General features: G+C 36.1%; 1 protein-coding gene across 5 annotated transcripts in view; it reads right to left on the reverse strand.

Annotated features, from left to right (window-relative positions):
* carm1l (coactivator-associated arginine methyltransferase 1, like) overlaps positions 1-17243 on the reverse strand; it is a 23092-nt gene continuing 5849 nt past the window's right edge. For 3 of the 5 annotated variants that reach the window (XM_058789841.1, XM_058789842.1, XM_058789840.1), the window contains 12 exons: positions 16319-16444; positions 14929-15035; positions 14711-14815; positions 13383-13493; positions 10371-10548; positions 10168-10258; positions 4507-4588; positions 4326-4411; positions 3891-3980; positions 3677-3814; positions 3152-3241; positions 2-164 (listed from right to left, as the gene is read on the reverse strand). In XM_058789841.1, coding sequence (XP_058645824.1) covers positions 155-164; positions 3152-3241; positions 3677-3814; positions 3891-3980; positions 4326-4411; positions 4507-4588; positions 10168-10258; positions 10371-10548; positions 13383-13493; positions 14711-14815; positions 14929-15035; positions 16319-16444 — 1214 coding nt within the window. In that variant the 3' untranslated portion in view covers positions 2-154. Of the gene's footprint in view, positions 165-3147; positions 3242-3676; positions 3815-3890; positions 3981-4325; positions 4412-4506; positions 4589-10167; positions 10259-10370; positions 10549-13382; positions 13494-14710; positions 14816-14928; positions 15036-16318; positions 16445-17243 lie in introns of those variants that run through there. The other 2 variants (XM_058789844.1, XM_058789843.1) reach the window with 2 other exon arrangements.

A 17243-nucleotide genomic window follows, 5' to 3' on the forward strand; every position in this document is an offset into this window, starting at 1 on the left:
TAAGAAAATAAAACAATTTCATTCTGTCACCTTGTTTTTATTAACAAATATCATATATCACTACATCACATGCAAACAGAACTTTCATAGATTTTATCTGCAATGCTGAGTGATAGACCTGCAGTCTGATCTGAAAGATGAGGAGAACGATGATTCAGGCGTACCTGTAAAAGACAGAGATAGATCACACTTTAATATTCAGGACAGCTTTTCAACTAAAAGTTTGGGGGAGCAGCCTCCGCTGTGTTGCCAGATCCTGCTATTATAGGCAATTTTGGACTTGTATTTTCCACTTAATTTGACATTTTAGAAAAGTTAATAAAGTGGGAAGTTGCAGTTTAGTCAGAGATATCCTTATCTTATTTGCAAAATATTTAAATAATTTTGGATTATTTTTTGGTTTTTATTTGTTTTTATAGCAATATCAATACTTAAACTGACAGTAATCAAAAGAGCCATGGACAGGTTATTGCTGACAGGATACCACATTCGGTATGGCAAACACAAAAAACATGATATTATCTGTCAGAAACGTTATCAACACTATCAAATACAGTAGCATTTAACACTAGTACACAGATCTGAAGAACAAGTAGGTTACAGAACGAAATGAAATACACAAACACTATCCACGAAGAAGTCTGTGCTATTTCATTCAGTATATTCATTAAATTTTAAACCTATAGTAAAGTATTAACAAATTCTGATGCAATAAATATGGTATGGTGTAATTGTATATGGTATAATTTTACAGTGTTCATTCCTCCAAAACAGAGAAAACATCTTTCACAAACATCTACATCTCTCTCTTTTGAAGTGTTCAGTGTATATAATAAGTTGTATGTGTAGGGGTTATTATAGCTTAACCCCACACCAGACCTCACTAATTTTCAAACCCTGGCTAGTAGGGCTGGGTATCGATTCAGATGTCCTGATTCGATTCGATTCGATTCTGATTCGCAAGCTCTCAATTCGATTCTTGAGTCGATCCTCTATTTTTTGATTACATTCAGTGAATATAGTTTTAGTACAAATGCTATTGATATTTCTAAAAATGAACAGTAAACACCAGTTTACAAATGGTGAATTAATAAAAAGAAATTAAGAACCACAGACCTGTATTTTAAACCTATTCTTTTTTGTATAGGGTACTATTTTTTTAAACAATAATAGGGCCCTAAAAATGTTTTTCTTAATTTTTCTGGTAATCAAATGAAGGCATAAAACATTAATTTAATTTATCCTAATCAAATGAAAATGTTATTTTTTGGCAAACAAAGTGCTGCACAACAGAGGTTTACTGTTAAAATTAAAAAGAAAACAAATGTGTTTATTCCTTTAAAATAAAGTTTTATTAATATTTATTATTAGTAGTAGTAGTATTGTTACATTGAGTCTTAAGTCACAGTTTCTTCACGCTAAACCAAACTTTTATTTTGACGGGTTGCCGTGAAGAACTTGCAGCTGCTGTGAATGTGATACGACGGTAGTTTTCTCAAATTAAACGGTACAATGCTAATGAAGTGACTCTAAAAGCAGCTGATGATATCCGTGTGTTCATATTGTCATATAGTGAGACGGCAGAGGCTGAAAACACAGCGAGCATCGTCCGCGCTTTAGTATGTGTGTAGTAAACAAAACAGTGCGTTATCCGCCATTCATTTATTGTGGAAATCATGGCGCCTTATGCGTGATGTCAAATGCTTCCGCAGCTTTGTAGTATCACTATAGCATTTCACCTGAGCATTGCAAACCACGCATATTGCTTTGTTCTTGGTTCTTGTCAACAGTATCTCCGCCATGATAAGCACTGAATGAATGACAGGCTTTCTGTTGTAACATCGCGCAAGATAAATAAGAGGATGACATCTAGTGGAGAAGACTAATGACAAGATTCACATTAATCAGATCTTGTGTTAAATGTTTGCTGAAATAAATACCGGAAAAGATTGATTTGCGGCTTTTGAGAATCTATATCGAATCAAAAAAACGATTAATCGAAAAATCTTTTTTTTTTGCCAAGCCCTACTACGGCCATGAGTGCAAGGGCTGTTCCTTGTCACCGATCCTGTTTGTGATATACATGGACAGGATTCTCAAGGCGAACCAGGGGTGGTGTTTGTCCTGTTCGGGTGTCTCAGGGTGGTATCCCTGCTTTTTGTGGATGATGTCGTCCTGATGGCTTCATCAGACTGTGACCTTCAGCAATTACTTGGGCGATTTGTGTCCGAGTGTGAAGCAGTGGAAATGACGGTGAGCACCCTCAAATCTGAGGCCATGGTTCTTAGCCTGAAAAAAGTGGATTGCCTGCATTGGGTATGGTGCGAGTTGCTTTCTCATGTAAAAGAGTTCAAGCACCTCAGGATCTTGTTCACAAGAGAGTAGGTTGGAGCATCAACAGGTGGAGTGGTGCAGCAGCAGTAATGCATAATGTTGTTGTACTGGATTGTCGTGGTGAAGAGAGAGATAAGCCTGAAAACAAAGCTCTCAATTTGACCTATGGTCATGAGCTCTAGGTAATGACCAAAAGAATGAGATTCGGGTACAATGGGACCCAGTACATGCTGGAGGGATTATATCTCTCGGCTGGCCTGGGAACGCCTTGGGATCACCCAGTCCCTGTCCTGGATAAGCGGCAGAAAATGGATGGATGTTTGGACTCTCATTCACTGGCTCCCATTCAGAGGATCCACTGGTTAGCAAGTGATGTAATGCTAAAATTCTCCAAATCTTTTTTCATGAAGAAACAAACTCATCTACATCTGGGATGGTCCGAGGGTGAGTACATTTTCAGCAAGTTTTCATTTTTGGGTGAACTATTCCTAATTAGTCATTGCCGGGTGTAAAGAAGGCCAATGATTTCCACAGAATACACTGAAGAATTGGAAAGCCTGTCACTGCACACGTGATTAGTCTTTTATGTATCTACTACATTGTACTGCTTAATTCTGCAGATTTTCCCCCAATTCACTGCAGATGAATTAAAAGAAAGCAGAGTCCATCTGGACCTGCTCATAACAAACTCTTTAATTTGTTAAACATTGGTGTGACTAAAAATAACTTCTCTTGTTTTCTCTGTCTGGGACATTGATTAAAACTGTGGAAGACAACTCTTATAACCTTCTATAACCTGACTTTCTGTGGTGCTTACCGAAAAAAAGGATTTTTCAAATCCAGTGAGTTCCCAGATTTAAATCCAGACTGATCAACCACAGCAGTGATATGAATGTCATAGCTTTGTCTATAAAAGAAGAGATTTACAGTTAGACAAAACATTGTTGCAGCAAGGTTGCATACTACCTGCATGTAGTCCTGATTAAAGGTTCATTAATGCTTCAAATTAGTTTGTAAACAAATACAAAAAGATGGATACTTCGAAGAAGCTGAAATATAAGACATTTGTGATTTATTTAAAAATTCCCTAATTGTTCTAGATCAGTCTGTGTGTTGTTTGGTGACATGCAAAAAAATACTCTTTGGCTGTTTGAGTAAAAGAAATTAATGGATATTAAGCTACTTGAAATTATTTTGAAGCAAAATGGAATGCACAAACAGTATTTGTTATGGTTTCCCATGAACATCTTCAGTAGTTTACCCTGCTACATTTTACTTCCGTGTTCCAAACCCAGAAATGTTATGCATCCTTCGTCATATGCATGAATAAAGTTAGTCGTACCTCTTGTTGGCTATTAGGTGAACTCGTCCAGATAACGTCTGTCCCATTTTGGCAAACAGAGGGGTCTGCAGAAGACAGCGCACCTGATACCAGTGAGTCAAAGGCTCATTTGGAGAAGTGGACAGCCATACTGTCATCCTGTACAAAAAACACTATTAATACTTTCAAGCATGTTTTCATCATGTACTTTTCCTTTCATAATTATGATTCTCACCTTGAGCCAACAAAGGCCACATCAAACCAAAAAGCAAGTCCATGAATCAGCCCTGATTGCAGCAGTTTGAAAACAAATGGAATTTCCAACCTGTGAATTACATACATCCACTACAGATATTAAGACACTGCTCTAAGTCAAACATTTTCAAATGTATCCTACAAGCTTTTTGACCGACTGTACCTAATTTTTTCTTTACTAAAAAGTTACTAAAAACGCGCATATTTTGGCAGTTTTAAATATTGACAAAGGTGCACTTATTTTTGGCACTGCTAAGAATGCCAAATACATTTACAGTGATGTGCACTGACTTAAAAGTTATATATTGAAAATTAAAACGGTGAATCTTTTAATAGACTTTTCCTAAAAATGTGCATGCTACTGGTGTGCTTGAGCTTGTAATTTCTGCATGCTATATTCTTGAACTGTCCTTACCGGTGTAAATCTTCTTCTTTTGCCTCTAGAAAGTTGATTGTGTATTTCACAGACCTGGCCATGAGAATCTGCATCTCGAATGTGTCCTGAAACACAAATACATTAAGACCTTCTCTGACAACATTATGATGCAATCAGAGAACCAGATTCATGGATGCTGTACATGTGTATGTAGACTCACAACTATTGGCTGTCTGTAGAACTCATCCACAGCAGAAGAATGAAGCCCACTCAAGTTCACACCATAGAAACATCTCTGATTCCTGGTTTAAAATAAAATTCCAGCTGTTATATAAACATGTTTCCAACAAATGTTATTTCCAGAGTTCATCAGAATTCTGTGAACAGTTTAGGGCCATAATGTCAAAATGTTGCTTTCTTCTTGCATTTTTTATAGCTGTCATAGTTTTCAACTGCTATAACTAATGTGCTCACCCTCAGAATCTGTCACTGCTGCGCTTTGCGTAACACATTTCCCATTATAAATTAATACTGCTTGGTTCATTGATCCGTTGGTCGCATTACTTTCTCTCCACATCTGAAAAGCTCCAGAGTTTTTCAAATGGGCTAAAACCACCTCCTTCAGGCGATCTTGGACCTCATATTTTGGTGCGGATATGAGTGCGACTGCCATGAACCTGAGCCTAAACCAGGGGTCTCCAAACTCAGTCCTGGAGGGTCGGTGTCCTGCAGAGCTTAGCTCCAGCTTGCACACCTGCCTGGAAGTTTCTAGTATGTCTAGTAAGACCTTGATTAGCTGGTTCAGGTGTGTTTATTTAGGGTTGTAGCTAAACTCTGCAGGGCAGTGACCGTCCAGGACCAAGTTTGGACACCCCTGGCCTAAACAAACTGAACCAAGGAAGAAAAGTATCTGAAACACACACTCCAAATGAGCCAGGTGTGTAAATGCCCTAAACTTCAGAAATTACAGACATTTTCAGAGCTTAATGTTCTTCTAGGTTCCCAATCTTTTTTGAAGTCATCATGAAACAGAAGTTGCGATCGTCTTTTCTTCAATATTGTGACTTATATCTGAGTGAAATGGCTTCTGGAATGAAGGGTGGGATTTCAACCTTCGCCGGGAGTTTGATTGATAGGTGATCTAACCAATCACAATGCCGAATCCACCATTTTGTCCGACAAACAACCCAAACTGGAGAATTAGATTAACATCAGTGGACCATGGTGTACTGTCGTCTTTCCACAGTTGAGACAACATAACTCTAATGTACATTCATGTTTATTTCATGCTATAACTAGTAGTAAAGAGAAGAGACGATCTGTTCACATGCTGCTTGATCTGAGGCGGTTCTGTTCTCACAAATCATCATGCAGTGAAAAATAAATCACAGAGCAAAGAGGACACTGACAATGCGCTGGCAGACAAGACAGAGCGGGTTACTTTTGGTATTAAACAAAGTATCGGCTTTCAAATTTTGTCATTTTTTAATTTAACCAATAAATATCATTTTTGGGGCTCATTAATGTTACAGATCACTATAGCGCTTCAGTTCTAGTGGTTCAAACGTGACTCAATCTCTTCCTTCTAGTTATAGCATGAAATAAACATGAATGAACATCAGAAGGTATGTTGTCTCAACCGTGTAAAGGTGTCAATACACCATTTTCAAGTTAATGACATTAATCTATTAACTTTCCTGTCTGGTTTGTTTTTTTTGAACAAAATGGCAGTTTTGGCATTATGATCGGTCAGATTGCCTGTCAATCAAATGCAAAGGGTGCTAAAACCCTGTTCATTGGACAGTCTGCATAGTCCAACCCCCTTTTCAAGTCTTGTGTCATGAAGAGGTGTCGTTGAGAGGGGGAGGGGAGTTTAATGTCTTTGATTAAAGATTAAATGTAAATTAATTAAAAAAATTATAATAATGATGTGCACGGATAAATCATTTATAATAAATACTTTAACACTGTGTAAAAATTATTTTTATTTTATTTCATGGTGACTTTAAGCAGTGAATTTGCATGACTTGTTCCTTATTTATTTAGATGACATTTCCAGGTCTAGAACTTAGATGATTCAAATTAGACTAGCCCAGATATCAAGATTTGTGGGAACCGTGGTTCTTCAAAGACAAAAAATAGTTGTTGGGGGGGGTTAATTAAAATAAGAAATATATATTTTAGTTGTTCTAGCTCATTTAAATGCTTGTCTTGTCTTATTTCTACATCTTGAGGCCCTTTTGGAAGTTTGCTGAGGCCCCCTAGTGGGCCCCTGTTGAGCACCCTTGTTTTAGAGGAGTGGTTTTATCAATATCTACGGAAACCAGTGGGTTTCGACAGGAGGAAAGAACAATGTTAAATGCAAATAAAATACAACTATTATACAATGGCTATCAAGAGAGAATCTTTTCCCCTATACTGGTGGTGTTCTAGTATAACCAGCCAAACCTCAATGTCATTCCACAGAAGCTCTTTACAACTTAAGCCAAAAAAGAGATCTAAGTTTCAAAGCTCTACAGATTAACATTTCATCATGTACCCACACCAAAACATGAGCCTTTTCTGTTCTAACACAAATATTGGGTGTTCAACTTGACATGACACCTGGTAACATTATATGTGTTTGTAATAAAAGCTATAGTGAGATGATTTCATTTATTGTTCTGAAGTACGGTCACACAAGGTATCATAAACTCCTCACAGTCAGTCGGGTTTAACAGCACAGACAGAGAGGAGTGAGCTATGTGCCATGAGTCAGGTTTGGACTGAAGCACAGTGTTTTACAGCACCGGGAAGCTGCTTGGCTTCAGTTTGGTCACGGCACGGTGCAAGTACAGTGCAGGCATGTGGGCGGTGAGACCATTACTGTCTTTCCATTCTAGCAAACCACAATCCCCTATGGGCCAATGTAAAATAAACCATCATGGATGAGGCTGTAAACGTTCAGTGTGATGCATTGAGAGGGTCTGTAGCAGCATGTTCATGTGTACTATTAAAGAAATGTTCTCAACACCATTTGTGGAAAAACGTCCATTCCCATAGATAATAATTTTGGTTCATTCCTAAGTTTTATTTTGCAGAGCCAAAAAATGTCTACAGTGGTACAGTACATGAGCCAGTTTTTGGGAAGGCCTAAATACATAGAGGTGTAGTTTGTACTTTTGTTAAATACCATTTTTAGATTATGAAACAAATTAATTATTCAGTAAAAACAAAAGTGTTATATGCTTTATCATTGTATGTTAATGTAAGATCATGTTTTTTTTTAGGTCTATGAGCATATGGTTGTGTGTTATCAATGTTTGACTTTTTGCTAAGCCCCACCACCAATGCTCCATTAGCCACTTCTGCATTTTATCATACAAGCTTTTGGTCTTTTCTAATGTACACCACTGTTCAAAGGTTTGGGGATTATTTAATGTTTTTGAAAGAAGTCTCTACTGCTCACCAAGGCTGCATATATTTGATCAAGAATACAGTAAGAACAGTAATATTATTTAATATTATTACAATTTAAAATAACTGTTTTCTATGTGAATGTATTGTATTGTATTATTTGATGAATAGAAAGGTCTTTACTGTCACTTTTGACCAGTTACATCTTTGCTGAATAAACATTAATTTCCATAAAAAAAAAAAAAACTTAAAAAAAAAAAACTTACTGAGCCCAAACTTTTGAACAGTAGTGCAGAAGAATCTATCAGTTGCAAGCGTAAATAGTAATTAAGGCCTCTTTTCAGTGTGTAGCAAGCATTTGCCTTGACTCTGATTCACAGATATCAGCAGATATGCTGCTTTGAGATGTCACACACAGGAGTGTACTCTGACATTGGTGTAATTTTTGTTAAATGCTCTAATGCGTATTTGTGTTTGCTTTCTGGAGAGTGTCAAAGGTTTCTATTTACATGTTTTTGCAACGTTGAGCAATGCAGCCAATCACAGACATATCCGTTGATTTCTTGAATGCAATGCCCAGAAGCGTTTTTTAGTTAAAATCCACTCAGTGCTCAAAACGCCTGAGTTTTTGTTCAGTGTTGAGTTCTGTGCACTCGTGTGAATCCTCTCATTGTGTAGATATGACATTGTGTTTTTCAGAAACCTACGGGTGACGTCACGGACACTACGTCCATGTTTTTTTTACAGTCTATGGTTTGTGTACTGTGTATATTTATTATGTAAATATAAATAGACATACATACTGTATGTATATATTTTTACAAATATTTGTATGTATTGTATGTATTTGTATTAGTGCTGTCAAAATTAGCGCGTTAACACAGGCGATTAATTTTTTCAGTTTAACGCATTAAATGATTTAACGCCGTTAACGCAGGGGCGGGGCTCTATCTCTTTTTTCTTAACAAGAAGTGCATTTATTCAGTCACAGAACGTCTTTACGAGCACATCAAACAGGAGACGTTTCAGACGCACGCTTCAACTTCACTTAGTTGTCGTAGTCATGGCCTAATGGTTAGGGAGTCGGGCTTGTAACCTGAAGGTTGCTGGTTCGATTCTCGTGCCTGCAGGAATTGAAGGTGGGGATTGTGAATGAACAGCACTCTCTCCACCTTCGATACCATGACTAAGGTGCCCTTGAGCAAGGCACCGAACCCCTAATTGCTCCCCGTGCTGCCCACTGCTCCGGGTGTGTGTTCACTGTGTGTGTGTGTGCACTCGTTCACTACTGCGTTCACTGCTGTGTGTGTGCACTTGGATGGGTTAAATGCAGAGCATACTTGACAATACGTCACGACTTAACTTAACTTCAGCGTACTGTGCTTGCAGCACGTGCTCTTCAATACACACACAAAGGTGCCGGCGCGCACATAGCCTGCATCATTTCATATCAATGTTGTGATCAGTTAAGTTATGAAGTTACCAAAAAGGCGATTAAAGCTGCCATAAAACTGTGCATGCATGTAATATGATATATATGAGTTACATTAAGAACATGTCTCTGAAATGGTTTTCAAAACTGTCCTGGAGCATCCCAGCACTGCCTCCCTCATCTAACACACCTGATTCAACTCGTCAGCTCATTAGAAGAGACTGAAAGGAGTCCGACCGGAATTGGGTCAGAAAAGGTAGAGTTGAGAGAAAATACGATGCGTGTCAGATCTGCGTCACGTTCAGCAGCAGCAGCTCTTAAAGAAGCTAATAACCAGCTGCTGTGATGATGTATGTTCATCAACAACAAAAGAAAAAAGAGGAAATCAATAACTTTTATAGTTTTAAGGATTCATCTGTATTTAGTTTAGAATTTAGTGTTTGATAACTTTATTAAATTTCTGTACATTTCTGCTGAAGGGCACAGGTAGCTAAATATGACATTTATTATAATGGGTTTATGTGAAGATTGTTTTAAGTTCACTTAAATTAGAAGTTATTTTTAATGTCTAATAAATGTTAAAATTGATAGCTCTTAATTATAATGTAAAGTTGAATGGCTGTAGTCAAAGGTTAAATATTAGGGGGAAACATTTTTATAGGGAAATCAGTATTACAGTAATTGGTATCAGTGATACTGGCCTTCAGTCATAAAAATAAAGATTAAACAAATATTAAAAATATACTTTATGTGAGCACTTGAGTGCGGAACAGGCTATATATTAAAGGCTCATTATGGTTTAGTTTCTCCATCAGCATATATTTAAATGATTAAATTAATATAAATGTGCAATTAGTTGACTAATGGATTAAATGAATGACGTAGAGAAATCTTTAGTCGGTGGCAGCCCTATATGACAATGGTAGTTCTCTTCAAATCATGCACACTTAAAAAGCAGATGTCCTATTTCCCAGATGTCCAGATGGTCTTTCTATGAATAAAAATATCAGGTTGGAGAATTGCTACAGTATAGATTGCAGGAGTTGTTATTACCAGAAGTTGGAGCGAGCGTGATGCTCCATGTAGAGTTGTTCATCAGTGAAAGGAGCCAGATGTATGTCACCCTGAGTAGGGAACATCATGCCTGGACAGTGACAGAAAACCAGTACAAGTACTCTTAACTAATAACCCATAACATTTGAATACAACATATATGTGTACAGGGAAGTGTGATGATTGTTGTTGGATGCACAGACCTTTGGGTTTTAACCAGGTTTTGGCATGCAGATAGCTCTCTAACATCCTCTCGTTGAGCAGCATGTAGCCCATGGGCTCTGAGATGATCACATCCACCTTCTCTGGGCAGCACACTTCCTCAATCTTTCCTGACAAAACTGTGATTTTGTTGGACAAATTATTGCTTTTCACTAGAATCTGAAGAGACAAGAATGACAAAACAACTTAAGCTTTATCAACAGCATCTCTTTCACGGTGATGCATTTATAATGGGATACTATGGGGCAATATCTTGCACAAGAATAAACATCAAAAAACACTTTTTATTATAAGTATTACCACAAGATTATATGCTAATGAGACTAGTGCATCACTACTAACTGTGTAAAGTTATATTATAAACTTATAAGTTAAAACAAAACTTAATATTATAAGCCATTTACACTGACAAAATTACAGGAACTATGTCAGTAACACAGCCAGAAGTCTACAAATCAGCCTACAAAAGTAGCAACTACAAAAAGACAACTTGGATGACTTACAAATAAATTTGTATGGAATTATATGAGTAATTAACAAAATATGAGCAAGCTCATGTGATTTATTTATGTATGGATTTTTTTAAGTACTTACTATGGAAATAATATACTTTAAAAGAATAAAAGTGTGTGCACAATGTTATGTTTTCAGGCACTTGGGTACATGTTAATTGCAATTAAATGAAAATGCATTATACTTTAAATTTATATTAAATGCAGACATATTTAAGTCATATCTTTTATGTTCTTTCATAATTCGATTGTCTTTAAAATATTTGAATGTTTACTGTCAAATGCACTGGCAAACATTTATGGTAAACTAAAATAAACTTTAATGTAATAATTTCTATTTAAAAAACTGCCATGTTTTTGAATATATTTGTAATTACACATTTGTAATTATAAGGTTGCAATTTTTAAATCGGCTGTATTCACTTTAAACTTTAAATGGAAAATTCCTTACAAGCACTGAGGAAGAGTTTAAAAATATGGGTCTGATTATCACCCTTGCAAACTTACACAAATTCATTTGTAATCTGTTTTCTAAACAAAGGAAATCATTTAGAGATGAACAGTTAAAGGTTTTGTGTGTTATGTTTGGAACTTTAGTTGTATAAATCAGATGTGGCAATAGATACTCAAACACATGTGGTAGTAGTCTACACAATACTACAAGAGTAACGAGAGCTTTCCACTAAATGAGAAAAAGAGCGCTATTAGCACTGTTAAGAAAGCAGTCTTTATCCGTGAAAACACGTGTTCTTGCCCATTACGCAAGTTTCCGGGCCAAATCTGTCTTCAAGTCATTTAGCAGCCAGAATGTCATGCATTCCAGACATGCAGGAAAGATCCTTCTGAAGGACTCTTGAAGGTGTTGCTCTGTGAAAATGTTCCAGAAAAGTTGTCTCGGCCTGGGTATTTTTCCACAAAACCCATAGCCCTTTAACTTCAGGCCAAATGGGTATGACAGCACAGATAGCGATAAGTGATTTATCATCCTAGCATATCCAACAGCTGGCCAAAAAACACATATGTCCTCACTGTGCACTGGAAGCTCTTTGTAATACATTTACCCATGGAAATCTGTGATTTGCTTTACAGGAATAGTTCACCCATGAAAATTTGCTAAAAAAAAAAATATGTCCTCGCCCTCAGGCTATCCAAGATGTAGTTTGTTATTTCATTTGAACAGATTTGGAGAAATGTAGCATTACATTCTGTCTCAGCAGAATGAGAGTCCAAACAGCTGATAAAAACATCACAGTAATCCACACCGCTCCAGTCCATCAATTAATGTCTTGAGAAGAGAAAAGGGTGTGTGTTTATAAAGAGATCATTAAGATGTTTTTTTTAACTTCAAGTTGTTGCTTCAGGCTAAAATACAAGTCCTCTATTCATAATATTGCTTTCTCCAGTGAAAAAAAGTGGTCTGGTCTGAATCAGGAGAGAAATCTGCACAGATCAAGCACCACTTAAAAGTGAAAACAGTCCAAAACAGCATTTTGGGCATGGACTTTGTCACGGGAGGAAGCGTTATTATGGACTCATATTTTGGTATAAAATGACATTTAAAAATGTCTTGATGTTTTTATTTTCGCTTTTCTCTTCTCAAGACATTAATTGATGGACTGGAGTGGTGTGGATTATTGTGATGTTTTTATCAGCTGTTTGGACTCTCATTCTGACGGCACCCATTCACTGCAGAGACACTGATGCAGTGCTACATTTCTCCAAATCTGATGAAGAAACAAACTCCTCTACATCTTGGATGGTCTGCAGGGGCATAAATCTTAAGCAAATTTTTGGGTGAATTAATCCTTCAATTGCTACACTGAAAACAAATCCATAGAAAAATGTAAAAGAACTGGTAATTTTCTGATTATCAGAAGTCCCAATATTATGATAAATTTGTTAATTCATCCAAAAATGGAAGTTTTGCAGAACGTTCATTCAACTCTTTTTTAACTCAAGTTTATGGGAAAAGATGCTGTAAAAAAGGACATGAAGGAATGATAAAAGTAGTCTGTGTGTGATGCAACTTGTATAAAGGCTTACAACAACAAAGTGTGAGGAACAGACCCAAATTTAAGCCAAACCCAAACCTTTATTTTCGAAAAACACTCAGATTTAACTTTCATTTGTGTATATTTAAATTTGCATGAAGATCTGTCACACATCAATGCTGCTGAATGGCTCTCGTGTGTCTCATAGCTGACATTTGAATATGTAGAGAATAAGATTTGAGAGCCACAGTAGTAAACAAGATTTTGAGCACGAGAATTACATTTCAGTCTGTTCCTCACACGGAGATATCGTATTACTAGCACTATAGTGCATGTGTCACACAGACTATTTTTATAATACTTTTAATTCATTGCATGGAAAATATTCTGCTAAACAAGCAGAGCATTTTTTGTGTTCCAGCAAGAAACTCATATGGGTTTGAACCGACACAAGGGTGAGTAAATGAAGCATAAATAGGATTGTGTGTACCTCTGCATATTTGGCCACAGAACTGGCCTCCACCGCGTACACTTTCTTAGCCCCGGCCTGGACGGCAAAGAAGGACAATATCCCTGTTCCACAGCCCACATCGAGAACCACCTACAAACACATAAGAATAAAGGCTTACTACAGAAAATTAAGAAAACAAACAATAAACACATACCAGTTATTATATAGTTCGCTAAGACTTTCATTTTTACATTTTTTTAAAGGTGCACTTTTTTACATTTATTTATTTGACAAAGCCTTTTATCAAGGCTTTTTACCTTTATAGTGTTATAGAAACATGTGACCCTGAAGCACAAAAGCAGTCTTAAGTCGCTGGGGTATATTTGTAGCAATAGCCAACAATACATTGTATGGGTCAAAATTATACATTTTTCTTTTAAGCCAAAAATTATTAGCATATTAAATAAAGATCATGTTCCATGAAGATATTTTGTAAATTTCCTACCATAAATGTATCAAAACTTAATTTTTAATTAGTAATATGCATTGATACAGTCTTAATTTGGACAACTTTAAAGGTGATTTTCTCAATATTTTGATTTTTTGCACCCTCAGATTCCAGATTTTTAAATAATTGGAAAGCTTATTTATTCAGCTTTCAGATGATGTATAAATCTCAATTTCAAAAAATTGTCCCTAATGACTGGTTTTGTGGTCCACGGTCACAAATGACTTGATTTTAAAACATCTATGAAGTGTTTTAGTAGTTTTAGTACATTTTGCATGTGAAATTGGTAACGAGAACTGTGTGAACTGTCCTCTGACACTTAATTTCTAGCGATTATCGCCGATTTGATTGCACAGATACTATTTAAACTAAACTGAGCTAGACAATGACATCTCTGAATTCAATAATGAAATGCCTTTAACTGAAAATTGAGTGTTTAATCTTATCATTATACATTACTGACACTCTATCCTCCAATTTGATACTGTTAAGTGCTTTGACACAATCTGTATTGTAAAAGCGCTATATAAATAAAGGTGACTTGACTTGACTTGAAGAGTTTTCAAAAATTAGCTAAGTATTGAGAAATGTGTCCTGTCGTAATTGTAAAATACACAAATATATAATTATATTGTGATATACATGTTGGTATCAAGAAATAAATTATTAATATTGTGAAATTTTGGTAATATCATCCACCCCTAGTAACAGGTATCAGTATAAGGCCACTATTGGCCAATAAAGCATAAACAAAAAATACTGCGTACACCTTTAAAAACTAGCAGGATAAGGTTTGCTGTGTTTGATGTAATGTTATCAGGTAAATCAGAATAAACTAGCCAAGTATATAAACACATACTTTATCTTTGAAGTCAACATCATTGAGCAAAATGGCTTTTTGGTAGGTTGCAGTCCTGAGATAGTCCTGAAGCATGTTCTGCTGCTGGGACAGACAGCCATAGAACTGAGAGAAAACTACAAATGTCTCACATTTCTTACAGAGGTAAATAACATATCACATACACAGGAACTGAATAAAGTTGCAGGTGTATAATGTGAGGTAATTCTCCACTTTACCTGGAAGTACTGCAGTGCAGACGAATCGTCTGTCCTCTGCTGAAACACAGACTGATGTCTCCTGAGCTCCTGCCATGAGCACAGCATTCTGTGGAAGATCTGAAACTCTGTGCAAGGACAATAACACAGTCATTAAGCCCACTGTATCATATTTAAAAATCATCCACTTTCAGCTCATGCTTCATGTGTCTTTTTGCTGTGACATTTACAAAGGAAACATATTGTGGGTAATATTTCAATATGAACATTTACTGTTCAAATATGAGTATCAAATATTACCCATCAGGCTTTTGAGGAATGTTTATTTGTTCATCTCTCAATCATCACTGTATTGCATTGCATTATATGTTATGCCCTAATCATAAAATGAAGCATTTAAACATCATCTTACTAAGACATTATTGAGAGATATAGAGTGACGACTGAAATTAATATCGTTTTATGTTCGTAGGCTGCTATACTTTTATAAAGATCTCACTGATTTAAATTACAAGCAGAATTTCATCTTACTTTTTGCATTTGCCCCATATTTTTGCCTTGAGTATGAGCTCCATATTCACACTATATCATACTCTATGAGCCATAAAAGTCTGATGCATCAACAAAAAACATGTACATTTTGTCTAAAGATTCAATAAACTGTTCAATTTCTTTTGTCGGGCTTTACAGGGTTAATCAAGGTTAATGTTAATTTATAAATATACTTCATGTTGGATCAAAACATATCAATGGTGATTTTGCTCATTTAACTTGAAATGTTAAAAATGGATACGTATATCTAGAAACCAACAGTTCACTGTTATTGTCAGTATCAGTGTATCAACACTATAAATCATGTTACAGAATTTAGAGGCACTGCCAAATGTAAATAGAACACAATGAGTTGAAATACATTTGTTACATTCTAAATATCAGATATTAAATAACACGGACACTTTTAGAGCTGTTAGGTCATTTCCTCTGTATAAAGAGTTTGATGTTGAGCGTGTCTCCACAGGGTTTGCCATTTGTGATTTTTCTATCATGTTTGATTCAGTTACCAGTGGATGCATCCAAAATCTCCCTGAGCCGTTAAATACAGATGTACAACAGATGTGCTGGAAAAACTTAATGCTTCTCAGAGGAAAAAGATATTCCATACTTTGATCTTGGATAAGTAATACTAGAAAAATATTAACCAAATTATACTGAAAAGCAATAAAGAATTAATAATGCTATGAGTCTTGAACGTTTGACGTGACTTTTGGCTTCTGCTAAAGGGCATAACTGTCACATGAGATCAAAACATTTCTGTCTCTTTTGGAAGATCGATCAGGCAGAAATCTGACTTAAATATGCCAATTTTGATGCAAAGAGTGATGAGAAGTCTAAATAAATGCAGATAACTAACCTGACTGAGTGCTGAAGCGCATGATGATACTGAAACAGCCCAGTGTGACGAGGAATGAGCGGGTGGCCACCCGACAACACTCTGTGTCCCTCGTGATGGAGAACTTAAAAACACAAACGCCAGCATCTGGAAGCATAAGAATACACTGGGCATATGAACGCTGATAAAACAATGAAAGGTTTCGGTCACCCCAAATCTCACCATTCCTTAGACATAGAATACAAAAGGAAAATGTTTGAAAAATGTTCATGCATGTTTACGTAAAACTAAAGTGGATGGTGATTTATATTGTCAAGATCCAAACAGTACAAAAAAGTAGTTCATTAAACTCATGTACTTTGTACCAAGTCTTCTGAAGCCGTACAAGATCTTGGTCTCATTTGCACTTCCGCATATTCAAACTTGGCATGTAACAATCAATTGTGAATCATGTGGCGACCAGTTTTGTTTGGCTTCATTTTTTTTTTTTTATAAATTTACTTTTATTCAGCAAAGATGGATTAAATTGATCAAAAGCGACAGAAAAGACATTTATAATTAATTAATAATTTAAATAAATGCTGTTCTCCCCCTTTTAAAATTGCGTTGCAAGTTATATTAACGTCAAAACTACAAATACAAGTCATCGATCCCCAATATTGCTTTATCCAGTTAAAAAGTCTGAATCAGGAGAGAAATCTGCACAGATCAATCACCGTTTAAAACAGAAACAGTCCAAAACAGCTCTAAACAAATATGTGAGTGGATTTTGATGTGAGAGACATCAGGAGATGCACTTTTCCACTGGAGGAAACATTATTATAGACTCATATTTTGACAAAAAGCAACGGTTTGAAGTTAAAAACATCTTACGGATGGATTTGTTTCTTACAAACAAGCAGCTTTTGTCTTTTCAAGATGTTAACTGATGGACTGGAGTGGTGTG

Source organism: Onychostoma macrolepis, chromosome 10 (assembly GCF_012432095.1).
Source record: "Onychostoma macrolepis isolate SWU-2019 chromosome 10, ASM1243209v1, whole genome shotgun sequence".
Classification (NCBI taxonomy): domain Eukaryota; kingdom Metazoa; phylum Chordata; class Actinopteri; order Cypriniformes; family Cyprinidae; genus Onychostoma; species Onychostoma macrolepis.